Source organism: Eschscholzia californica, unplaced genomic scaffold (genome assembly GCF_041429995.1).
Source record: "Eschscholzia californica isolate CP2 unplaced genomic scaffold, dmEscCali1.0.p SCAF_6, whole genome shotgun sequence".
Taxonomy (NCBI): domain Eukaryota; kingdom Viridiplantae; phylum Streptophyta; class Magnoliopsida; order Ranunculales; family Papaveraceae; genus Eschscholzia; species Eschscholzia californica.
In genome coordinates this window covers 40427517-40439528 of record NW_028238483.1, presented here as the reverse complement: position 1 = coordinate 40439528, position 12012 = coordinate 40427517, and the positions used below count along the sequence as shown (strand labels likewise).

The window sequence follows — 12012 nt, the reverse complement described above, 5'->3', positions numbered from 1 at the left end:
TCTGTGATCTCCACAACGAGATTTATACATGCCGCAAGAAAGAGAGGGCGAGAAAGAGACTGCAAGAAAGAAAGATAAAGACTACAAGAGAGAAAAAGAACAAAAGATACTAATCTACAGAAAGATATGTCTATAACGAGAGAGATGAGAGTGATTTACAATGAAAGAGATACAGATAGGGAGGGGGAGAGAGAGAGAGAGAGATCTAGAGTGAGAACGACAAAGAATAGTCAATGAGAGCGAAAGAGGTATAGAGAAAGAGAGAGAAAGAGAGAAAACGAGAGAGAGGGAGAGTGAAGATGGAGATTAAGGGGCAATGTTTGATCATGCCAATTTTTTGATTAAAAAAAGAATATGTCTTCTAAATCAAATTTTGATCAACTTATTCTTTATGTCACAGAGAATTTTCTTTATTCCCAGAAATCGCGACAAAAAAAAAGGAGATGATGGGGCTTGTGATGTTTTTAAGTTCTTTTTAATTCATTCTATTTCTGTTCCCAGAAAAGTTTCTGGAAAAATTAAAGTTATGTTTTAGTTTATGGCGGCCAAAACAAACTGTCAGACGCATATAGAGATCAAAATGGCGTGTTAGTCACAAATTGGAACCAAAGATATAAATAACTTTTTTGTTTGACTAGTATAACATCAAAGAAATTTTTTTCTAGATTGAGTCTTCGTTCCAGATTGAGTCTTCGTTCCTTGAAGGTCTGGTTTGAAACCAAATCGGAATCTGGTTGCAAGAAATCTGGTTTCAAACCAGATTCCGATCTGGTTTCAAACCAGATTCCGATCTGGTTTCAGCCCCTTCGCCGGAGTTATAGAGAGAGAGGGGTTAGAGAGAGAGAGGAGATGAAGAAGAGAGAGAAATGAAAAAAAAAATTATTTTGGTAAAGGTGGCCGGCCGGAACTTTTTATTCCGGCCGGCAACCTTTCGCCGGAGAAGAAGGGTGAGGTGGACAGAGTGATGTGTCAATTGTTAGATGAGGTGGACAAAGAATAAGAAAAAAAATAATTACAGAAATGCCATGGGGGTAGAATTGGGAGGTTGAAAAATTTTGGGGCCATTTAGGAATTTTTTTGGGCCAAAACGAACTGCCGGACACAATTAGGGGCCAAAACAGCCAGTTGGTCACAAATCGGGGGCTAAAACGGAATTAACCCAAAATAAAACAAAAAAAACGTAAAAGTTACAAATAAAAAGATCTTAAAGATCACGAATGAGAAGACCCTAAAGATCGTGAACGATATTATACTTAATGAAGAAGGATGAATCAAGTAGAGACAAATGACGGTTGCATCAAAAACACCACCAAGTTTCTCAGAGGAGAATTATGTATGGATGTCACCGGAGATATTGACATTTGATTTTAAGGATGAAGATTGAGTTATTTCATAATTTTACCTTCTTGAGCAAAGATATATCAGTCTTTTCTTTTCCTTCCATCTTCGTTTAAAAGTCAAATCAAAATTGTTGTATGATGCCCATCTCTCTTTCCTTTCTGTAAGACATCTTCAATTTGGTGAAATAAAAGAACAAGAACTTCACGAAGATCGAAGAACCACCATCATACCAACTGTCTCCTTTTCCCTTTCCCCAGAAAGATGTAAAAACCAAAAGAAAAACTAAATTAATATTAATATAGGGAACTCTCCCTCAATCTAGAAGGAGATTCCGGCGAAGGGACCCCTCCATAGGGGTGGCAATTTAGCCCGAACCGGCGATTTTTTTCCCAAACCCGCCCCTAATGGGACGGGTTTTACCGCCCCGTTAATTAAACGGTTCGGGTTTGGTATGAAGTTAAAAAAAAAACAAATCGGGTTCGGGGCGGGTTTGGTATTAGATAGTAAACTCCGCCCCGAACCGATTAGTATGTTATATATTAAATATTTGTTTTATTTAAGATTATGTTTCTAAAACTTTAATCTCATATTATCAATTTAATTATTTTATGTTTTATATTATTAAGTAGTTGTAGTGTTTATGATTGATAAACTCAAAGTCTTACACAATTTTGTTAACAATTGTTATGTTACTTCAAACTAAAATAATTTTATGAAGCAAAATACTTTGAACCCGACCCGACCCGACTCGTTTTATATTAAACGGGGCGGGGCGGGTCGGTAATGGTTTAGCAATTTTTAATTGGGACGGTTATGGTAATTGAATATCCACCCCGATTAATTATTGGGACGGTTATGGTAAAACCCGTTTATTAACGGGACGGAATTGGGAAGGGGATGAACCGTCCCAAACCCGCCCCGTTGACATCAACAGAAATGGATGATCTCTCTTTCTCTATAGATAAAGTTTTCTTGTTTCCACATAGCACCACATCTTCTAAAGTTCCCGCCCCATTTCGTCGTTCCCAAAGGTGCGCACCGGGCTCTTTCCGGGACAGTGTGGGGTTTGTTCCCTCTGTTCTTCTTCTCCATCAATCTGCTGCCTTTCTTCCTCGTATGCTGTCCCAAAAAATTCTACAGTTGTTCTCCTTTGTCGCAATGGAGAAGAACACCAACTCCACATCATTCCCTCGAAACTCCCGTAAAACCCTAACCACCCTTTCTTCCACTTTCAAGCAGACCAAGAAGAAGATAAATCTCTCTTCCTCTTCAAAATCAAATTCAAAAATCATCATCTCTACCACCCTCAATGATAATTTAATCGAAGAAACAACAAAGGTTCCACTTACCAAAGAAACCCTAGTTATAAAATGGAAACCCTTACTAAAGATGAACAAATCCGAGCTTTTCTTACCTCTTACTTTCCCAACCGGACAGACTTTCAGATGGAAACAAACAGGATTGAGTCAGTACACTGGTGTTGTTGGTTCTTACCTAATCTCTCTCAAGCAAGAACAATGCGAGCAACCCAACCCTAGAAATTGGGAGGGAAATGTTCACTACTTTGTTCACTCTTCTACTATGGATGATAAAGAAGAAAACTTTACTGCCATTGAAGCTCTTGAAGACTTTTTGAATGTTGGAATCTCACTCAAGGAAATGTGGGAATCATTCTCTGCTTCTGATTCTAGGTTTGCTGATTTAGCTCTTCATTTTGGAGGTGCCCGTGTTCTTAGGCAAGATCCATTTGAATGTCTGATTCAGTTCTTATGTTCTTCCAATAATAATATTGGTAGAATTACTAAGATGGTTGATTTCATTTCTTCCTTGGGTGATTATTTGGGAACTGTTGAAGGTTTTAAGTTCCACAAGTTTCCATCATTGGACCGATTGTCATCGGTATCCGAGGACCAACTCCGGGCGGCCGGCTTTGGGTACAGGTTAGCTAGGCTTTCTTCTCCTCCTTTGCATATAAACTTTTTCATGTTTAAGGTCTCTGCAACTCATAATATTGGTGTTGTCTTGATTATGGTATCAATTGAAGTAGTGCATTTGTTTATCTTTGCATTAGTTCTGTAAGAGGGATTAAGAAAAATATGGTATATTGTTAAAAATGGGCTTGCCAAGACAAATGAAGGAATGTGGCTCACATGAAGTAAATGACACCACGATCTTGTGATCGCCTAATCCATGCTTACCCTCCTACACTCGTATGTAGAGTTGAGGAATGCACTAATGGGCATCCTCTGGTTATTTTTCAATTAGATTTCAAATTTTGATAAGAGAGACAGATGGTAAAAGCATCAATTATCCTTATAAGTTAGCTTCAGATATAGACTTTAAGAAGTTTAGTTGTTCGAATGTGGCCTAAGTCTTATTTTCCAACTTTTTCGCTTTAGGACCAGGCTTTGATGGCAATGTGCTTTCTGTCTTAACTTGGTCAAGCTCTATCTCCTAAATGTGACACTCCCATTTAGAGGCATCATGCCTTAACTTGCTTTCTGCTCAAATTCAATTATGTTCTGGGATAGGTCCACGATCCCCCACTTTCCCATATTTGCGACTTTTTCTTTTTATCATGAACTGATTTAATCAAAGTTCAGACGTATACCTAGAGGTAACTCCACTTCATTAATATCACGAAGTTTGAAGCTTGCTCATCTCATTTGCTGCTATGCAATCTTGCATAAATAATATTAGCAGATTGCTACTTGGGTTCCATGTTATTTGAGTCAAGACCTGCCTCAGATGAAAACATTCTCTCTGTGAAAATACTACCAGTAGTCCAGTACATTATATCGCTGAAAGCAAGCTGTCTATCTTTTGGGGTAATTATATAGAAAAAAAAATAAATGAAGCTCCCGCATGATTTTAGATTTCACTTGGTTCAAAGCTTACGGTGGAGAAAGATATTCCATTGTTTTATCCTTCTAACTGCAGTAGGTCTTATCGAGATTTCCCCAAAAATTTTGTTGGCTTCTAAAAAATAGTTGACTCCAAACTTATGATATTTCCTGGATTACTACGAATATTTTCCATTCTATTAACTTGATTTTTTTTATCATTTGGTCATTCTAATTGGTTGCTTAAGCAGGGCAAAGTACATAGTGGGTACAGTTAAGGCTTTGAAATCCAAACCCGCTGGAGGTGAAAAGTGGCTGATGTCTCTACGCGAATTGGAACTTAACGAGGCAGTCGACGCTCTCTGTACTTTACCAGGAGTTGGTCCGAAGGTGGCAGCTTGCATTGCTCTCTTCTCTCTAGATCATCACGAGGCTATTCCTGTTGATACACATGTGTGGCAGGTGCATCCTTATACTTTTCTGTCTTTTGGAAAAAGACTTGCTTAAAAAGAATGGTACTTGTTCTAATATAATATTGATCTCGGGATGCTAGTTTTGAATACGCGAGTGGACTAGTATTGGATATCCTTGAAATCTAGAAAACTGAAGGAGTTTGTCTTGGACTCTAGGGCCCTAGGCATTGTCGTGACTTGTGCTTCCGTCGGGGTGCAAATAGAGCAGTATACCTCTGCAGAAGGTTCAGAATCTCGTTTTGACCATTTATGATCGGAGATGTTTGTGTGATGGGTCAGATGACATTCTGAAACAATTCATAAAAGGTATATGAAGAAGACCTCACAAACTGAAACAGTTTTATGTAGAAGTGGTGGACCAAAACCCTAGTTTAGTTGTAAATTGTTTGGGTCTAGCAAGTAGCACCGAGCATTCGAGTTTAACGCTCATGACACGGTCATATATTTTTCTTATACTTTCAACAAAAAAAATATATTTTTCTTATATGTATTTAGTGAAAACACAATATGTGCCTCCGAAATATAGCATTATCTGCTGAGCTTTAAACTTGATTTCACATCACTAGTTGCTTTCTGACATGTGAATTTTGGTAACGGGGCACTTGGTATAAAGATTGCAACGCGATACCTCCTACCAGAGCTTGCAGGGGCACGACTGACGCCTAAACTATGCATCCGTGTGGCGGAGGCATTTGTAAACAAGTATGGGAAATATGCTGGTTGGGCTCAGACTCTACTTTTTATTGCTGAATTACCATCTCAAAAGTCCCTCCTACCAACACAAGCCGTAATTATCAAAACAGAGGAATTAGTTGAGTGAAATGTGGAGAGACAGGTAATGTCAATCAAAATCTAGCTTGAAACTGAACATCTACATGCTTTCATCAAAATAAATTTTTGAAATGAAGTTGTGTGGTTAAATTGTGGGTACTTCTTGATTCTGTAACAGTATTAATCATAATGAGTTCTTCAAGAGCCAGATTTGCAGTAGGAGCGCTAGCTGCGGCCTTAGGTCTTCATAGTCAAGAGGCGCGGATTAGAGAGAGAATTGATGAATGATTCTTGGTTGAAGATGTTCTTGAGTTCTTGTCTCTAAAAGTGGGATTTAATGACAAGAGAGGTTACTTTTACTAGAACTTCCTTACTTTTCTTTCTTTTCATACAACCCAATCTTGTCTTCTTCTCTATTTTTTCTAATTCCTTTCTCCATGAATTTTTTTTGTAATTGCAGATCTGAAGGGTTCTGATGATCTTAGTGAGGGCTCCCTCCAATTTCAATACTCAAGAGTCTTGGGTACTTCTGTATGATTGTGGTTCCTTTTCCTTTGTTAGCATTCTACTACTGTCTACTAAGAGATGATTTAAAGACTAAAATTAATTTATAATTCCTCCAATTTGGTGCAACTTGATTTCTGAGGTTTATATAATCACATATTTTGGTGAATTTGGCGAAGTTGGAAATTTGCATGGAACTTAATTTCAGGCCAGTAAAAAGCCATTGATACAATTGACAAGATATACTCTACTGAATAGTTTTATGTTGGATGTCCATAAACTTAACATCCTAAACAAACACAGACAGTCGATTATTTCGATCAAATTTTACCATTGAATGTTCACATTATTGATTTTTCTGATAAAATTGTATTTGAAACTAAAGAAGAAGTATACATCTCTTGAAAAATGTATAAAATCAACAATATTTTTTTTTGTTAAGGAATAACATCAACAATATAGTAAAGACATTGGAATTAAGCTTCCTTGTGAACAGCTTGTCTTGAATCTGAAGAGTGAGAATTTCCAAAGGGCATGTTAAAGTATTTCTTCTCTCTCATTGCTCATTATTTCACTGTATTCTTCGTATTTTGTATCATCATCGATAAATGGCACATTGGTTTCAGATAATTTAATTGTATCTATCGAAATTTGCAGCGGATCTCCTTTCATTTCTTCCAAAAGAACCAGAACATTTCCCGAGGGCTTGAGAAATGATCTAGGCACATGATACCTATTTTTACCCAACCAATATTATTTTCAACGAAAAAACAAATGGATAACAAAGAAAACGAAAAATAAAATAAAATAAAGTAGTAACTTACAAAGTTTGAGAAGGAACAAGTCCTTGTGGGGTGTCAAATGAGACCCAATAACGACCTATGCTTTCACTATTTATCCATGCTTCTCCTTTTCCCATTGATTTTAGGTTTAATACAACTGGGTCATTTTCAGAAGGTGCTTCGAATGTCGTCTGTTATGGAAATTGTAATATCATTAGATGATGAAACATATGAATCGTTGTTTTTCTATAGTCTTATCGTATGAGTTAGTCATGTCTTGTCTGAGTCTGATTTGTTTCGATCAGAAACACAATAGTCATTACAGGTGGTCCAAACAATGGACTATTACCTTGTACCAGGTTAAAGGTTGTTGGGAAGAAGTATTAATCGTGCTCCATTGGACATTACTTGATCCTTCTGTGTATATTTGCAACTTTTCTCCGATTAGTCCGACCTAAAAGTATATCATTCATCATTTGACAATTTTTTTCAGATAAAACCTTTTTCAAGTAAAATCGACAACAAAAATGAATGGATATACATAAAATCAGTGCACCTGATATCCCCAAGCATAGCGGGTGAAATCTTGACGAAATTTTTCGCTGTGTTGAATGTATACTCTACGTAGACCTGCAACCCGTCGCTCCATATAAGCTCCCGCGTCCTTTTCATATTCATAGTTATTTATCAAGTTTTGTTTTTCTTAAGAGCATCTTAGATTAGAGATAAACGCTTTATGTTCTTTACAGTTTTGCTCAGAATCTTACTCAGATTAATGTGGGTATCTCTTTAACTACATAAATTTGTCGTTAGTTTTTTGAAAATCTCAGTAATTTAAAATCCACTGACCATATTATAACATTGCATGAAAAAATAGCTAAGTTAAAGATGGAAGAATTTAATTACCGGTAGGCCGACCATGACACTTAAAAGCGAAATGTTGTTCCGACCCACGTTTAACGAAATTGAATTCTTCAGGTAAGATCCTTGATTGGTATGACTTCCATGTCCCATTCCTAATCGACAATAACAATATTACTTTAAAGTACATTTTTGTGGCAGTGCAGAGAACAGAGTTTGAATCTTACTGTATAAAAAAATGAAGCTTACCGACGTATTTGTCATTGACAAAAGCATGAATTACATGTCCAAGAGAGTCAACAGAAAGAAGGGGTAGTTGATCACTTCGACTTGTTTGCTTATTCTCAAAACTACATATCAACAATTGAGTTCTTCAGGATTAAACGACTTCGCATGTAGAACTTAATTAGATTAGTATGTGGTTTGATTGAAGTTTTAAGAGGGGAAAATGAGATTACATAATTACCTGAAAGAATACCAAAGATAGTCAGATTGATCATTAGTAACATTCATGTGCTCTAATAACACATTTGCTTTCAATGAAGTGTCTTCATATTTAGGTATTATGTCCCTGAATTCTTCCCATTTCTCAGCTGAATCCAACTTTTGGGTCGACCCAGTAAATCTCCTATTTGCTTGTACAATTACCTATACATCATGTGTACATAATAGTAGAAGACATATATATTGTTCACACTCTCTATTCATTCTTACACCCCCTTTACACCCTAGAGATTGTCTACACCATTTTTAGTTTGTAATAACAAATTAATTAATAGATGATTAGAAGACATTATACCTTTGAAGTGTCAAAGATTATATTCTTGCAATCTTGAAGAATAACAATGGACCTTCGAGACAATTCATAGGAAGAGTTCCGGTATTGAACTACAGCTGTGTGCGTTTTGTCTCGGTTTGAGAGAAAAGCAACACATTCTCCTGAACTCTTTTCAAAAACATATGCCTGTAAAATGTATGTTCAAATTACCAATATGTCGCTATTATCATATATGTATATGCATGTATATTCGTGTTAGTTATGATTTGATGTTACGCACGTCTTGTTGGCTGCCTAAAGAGAAAGTAGTACTTGTTCCCCATAACAATGTGTCAGCTATTTGTTTTATTGTAAGATGTAGCTGCGTTAGATGACCCCATTTGGGTTGCCTTAGCAAACCTATCACACAAATTTGTCAATATAAGTAAACGATGACAAATACGATTAAATATATATATAGAGTGGGGGGAGAAGTGTTCAACATGTACAAACAACAAATTGTTTGACTTGTGTACACGTACACCTCTCACATGATGGGAGGATTGAGTGATTCTGCTAACCCATCTCGCTACGAGTGAGGTGGAAGTGTACTGGCGAATTGCCTTAGGTAAACTTAACATATATGGAAGATACCCACCATATTCATCGAGAGGGGCTTGATCATAATAACTTGTCATCATGTATACCGCGGCTGTTCTTCCAAAGTTGGTTCCTCCATGATACTAGAATAATTATTATTTGGGAATTGAAATTGTTAATTAGTTGACAAAATTAACTAATAAATAAATTTAGAGATGGAAAGAGTACTAGTCGTCTAGTCCTAAGAAATGAGAGAAAAAGGGGCATACCATGTAATAGTTGACGAAGCTTCCATTCTTAGCAACGAAAAGTGCAACAGCGAAAGCTATATCTTCAGCTGATCTTATGTTTGGTTTTCCCCCAAATACTTGATAGCTTTATCATGTAAAATAAATTCAACAGCGAAAGCTATCTCTTCAGCTGATCTTATGACTTCGAGAGCCGAAATTGAAAAACAAAAGCTAAATAAATGCGGAATTGATCAGGAAGAAAGAAGACATACAATGATGTCCAATTCTCAGTCCAAATAGAGGGTTTATTAGGTGAGTTTGGTCCTGCAAATGTCTCCCCACAGTCCCTCCCATTGCATGCATTTATCTGTTCATGAAAGCCATAAGAGACATGTCTAATTTGTTCTTATAATTAGGTAAGTAGGTACTAACCACAGGATCAGGAGCATCATCTTGCTTGCACATAACCCATGGTACTCCTGTTTGGAGACCCACTGCCATCTCTGCTGCCCACTTCACATATGGTGGCCCTTTCTCATGAAAGGCTGCTTCCACATTTTTATACTCATTTTCTATCTGCAGCCATCCCCATCCAAATTATTCATATAGCTAGGTCTTCACAGAACATCTGTAATGCTGCTGTATAGAGGAGTCAAAGCTAAATCAATAAACATACGTACTTGAGACAGTATGATGGGTCCTCCTTGTGATGCATACAACCCTTCTGATTTCATCATATCGACTATTTTTCTCGTAAAGCTTTCCATGTATTTCTTCGGGTTATCCATAAATATCAACAGAAGTGAAAACTCAGCCAACATTAACTATAAAAACCATAGGCTCATAAAAAATAAAAAAACAGTTCAATAGTATTACTACCTTAAAAGGTTCATTGTCAGACCGATAGACGATCCCAGGAACGTCATGCAACCAGAACGGTAGCCCTCTGCCACATCAAAATGTTAATTGAGAGTAAGAAGAACTAAGAATTTTTTTTGAAAGAACTAGAAAACCAGCAATGCTAGGTAGTAGAATGCTTCACAACAATATGTTAAATGTCCTAGTGTTTATAAATATGTTTATATACATGTGAAAATTGTGAGAATCACGTACCCGTAAGACCATTCCGCCTGAATAAAAGGTCCGATCCTAAGGCTTACGTAGAGGCCTTGTGCATGAATTAGTTTGATGAATCTCACTATATCATTTCTTCCTTCAAAATTGTACTGTTTCATTCATTTATTCAACACACTTTATAAACGACTTAAAAATATTTGTTTTATGACTACTAATATAGATTTTAAGGCTGCATCAATCTTCCTCTCGAGTCATGATTGGTATCAAACTCTTTTAGGCTTTATATTTTCGGAAATTCAAATCTCCCCCGCGAAAGAAACATGTACCTGTCCAGGCTGAGGTTCATGGAGATTCCAAAACACATATGTCTGGATCACGTCGATTCCACCTTCCCTGGCCTTTGATATTAATGATTCCCACATCTGCATCATATATTATAACATTCCACCAACTAATTATCATGTTATTTACTTATATCAATATCTATTTTTAAGTGGTTGAGAACTAGGATGTGCTATAATTAAAGTCTTGAATGGCACAAAGAGTCGCACTCAATTTTTTCGATTTTTGTAGTGAAAAACTTCTGATTTCCGCAGTAAAAGTTATAACTAACTTTACGACTATTTTGACTAAAACTTTGACTAGAAATGTATAATGGGTACTTAATAATTGCATCAACAAACTTTCAAAGGAAAATCAAATTCTGCCTCACCACAATGTCTTTCTAAATCTTATCCAGCCACGTACCCAGACCCAACTTCAACACGGATTGTGGTTGAACAAACTATTGTCTTTGGACTTTTAATGGTCAAAGTTGTCCACAATTAGTCTATGACTTTTTTTCTTGTTGAGATTCAATTAGTCTATGACTGAATGTGTGAAATTATAAAATTTGACCCTTCGACATAACTAACAACACGAAGATGAATAAAAAATGATATAAAAACCCTCCGACACTCCCTACGTGACTAAAAGGCTGAAATATCACTTGTCGATATGATACCTTAAATTGTGATATGATACCTTGACAAATAAACGTTTCTTACCTAACCATAAACATGAATATGGTGCATGAGTAGTGATAGAGAAAGAGATGTAATTTACCTCAGGAGTACTACGAGGATAATGAATTGAACCAGAGAATAAAATTTTCCTCTGCCCATCAATTATCAAAGATCTTCCATCATACTTGACTTCACTAGCACCTTCTCCTCCACCACCACCAAAAACCACCACCACCACCAATACCACCAAAAACCACCACCACCACTTCATCATATTCATCTCTCTCCAAGACTCCAACTACAATTAAACCCAACTCTCTTCTCAATCTCTTTCACTAACCCAAACACTGCATAAGCTTATTATATAGTATATAATCACTCTATATATGCTACCTTCTAGAAGATCTCTCTATTGATTCTAATAAAAACAACTTAATTATGAATGAGGTTGTCTATAAAAAGATAAAAAGAAAAAGAAGGACTAGTAATGAATTTCTATTTTTACTCTTTAGAAACTCAGGAATTAAGTCATGCCCATTAATTCAATGAGAGAGATACAGGGAAAGAAAATAAGAAATTAATGAGAAATTCTTGATATATATAGAAATTTATATTTGTAGATAATAAAGTAACAAGAAACTTCTAACTCAACAACAAAAAACCTAATCTTAGGCGTACGTAAGAAATTAATGAAATGCTTTAAGGATGTACTACTATATATGTAGTTTTGAGTGCGATGTCCATAAACTTAACATCATAAACAATCACA

The 12012-nt window shown here is 36.3% G+C and overlaps 2 protein-coding genes across 2 annotated transcripts; one reads left to right on the top strand and one right to left on the bottom strand.

Annotated features, from left to right (window-relative positions):
- Positions 1-1630: 1630 nt before the first annotated feature.
- OGG1 (8-oxoguanine-DNA glycosylase 1) lies at positions 1631-6061 on the top strand. The gene is made up of 6 exons (XM_086648826.1): positions 1631-1697; positions 2276-3281; positions 4436-4646; positions 5271-5492; positions 5607-5777; positions 5889-6061. The coding sequence occupies exons 2-4, from the start codon at positions 2278-2280 to the stop codon at positions 5475-5477; spliced, it is 1422 nt and encodes a 473-aa protein (XP_086504952.1). The 5' UTR covers positions 1631-1697; positions 2276-2277; the 3' UTR covers positions 5478-5492; positions 5607-5777; positions 5889-6061.
- A 185-nt stretch (positions 6062-6246) lies between these two features.
- On the bottom strand, positions 6247-12011 carry LOC147534848 (beta-galactosidase 6-like). Its single transcript, XM_086648824.1, has 18 exons — positions 11344-12011; positions 10566-10661; positions 10276-10388; positions 10042-10108; positions 9843-9935; positions 9595-9738; positions 9435-9529; positions 9202-9307; positions 8991-9075; positions 8634-8752; positions 8375-8539; positions 8042-8223; positions 7825-7925; positions 7621-7730; positions 7271-7378; positions 7064-7168; positions 6757-6905; positions 6247-6665 (listed from the first exon to the last, which is right to left on the bottom strand). Exons 1-18 carry the CDS (start codon positions 11521-11523, stop codon positions 6470-6472), a joined length of 2214 nt encoding a protein of 737 aa, XP_086504950.1. The 5' UTR covers positions 11524-12011; the 3' UTR covers positions 6247-6469.
- Between the last annotated feature and the right edge of the window lies 1 nt (position 12012).

What these genes read in the sequence shown, in the direction of transcription:
- OGG1 (XM_086648826.1), top strand. Translation starts at nt 2,278, where the DNA reads ATGGATGATCTCTCTTTCTCTATAGATAAAGTTTTCTTGTTTCCACAT. An exon ending in GCGGCCGGCTTTGGGTACAG is followed by an intron (nt 3,282 to 4,435) that starts GTTAGCTAGGCT and finishes TTGCTTAAGCAG; the next exon opens with GGCAAAGTACATAGTGGGTA. An exon ending in TTGATACACATGTGTGGCAG is followed by an intron (nt 4,647 to 5,270) that starts GTGCATCCTTAT and finishes CTTGGTATAAAG; the next exon opens with ATTGCAACGCGATACCTCCT.
- LOC147534848 (XM_086648824.1), bottom strand. Translation starts at nt 11,523, where the DNA reads ATGAATATGATGAAGTGGTGGTGGTGGTTTTTGGTGGTATTGGTGGTG. An exon ending in GACCCATCATACTGTCTCAA is followed by an intron (nt 9,739 to 9,842) that starts GTACGTATGTTT and finishes GGATGGCTGCAG; the next exon opens with ATAGAAAATGAGTATAAAAA. An exon ending in GTGTCATGGTCGGCCTACCG is followed by an intron (nt 7,379 to 7,620) that starts GTAATTAAATTC and finishes GAATATGAAAAG; the next exon opens with GACGCGGGAGCTTATATGGA.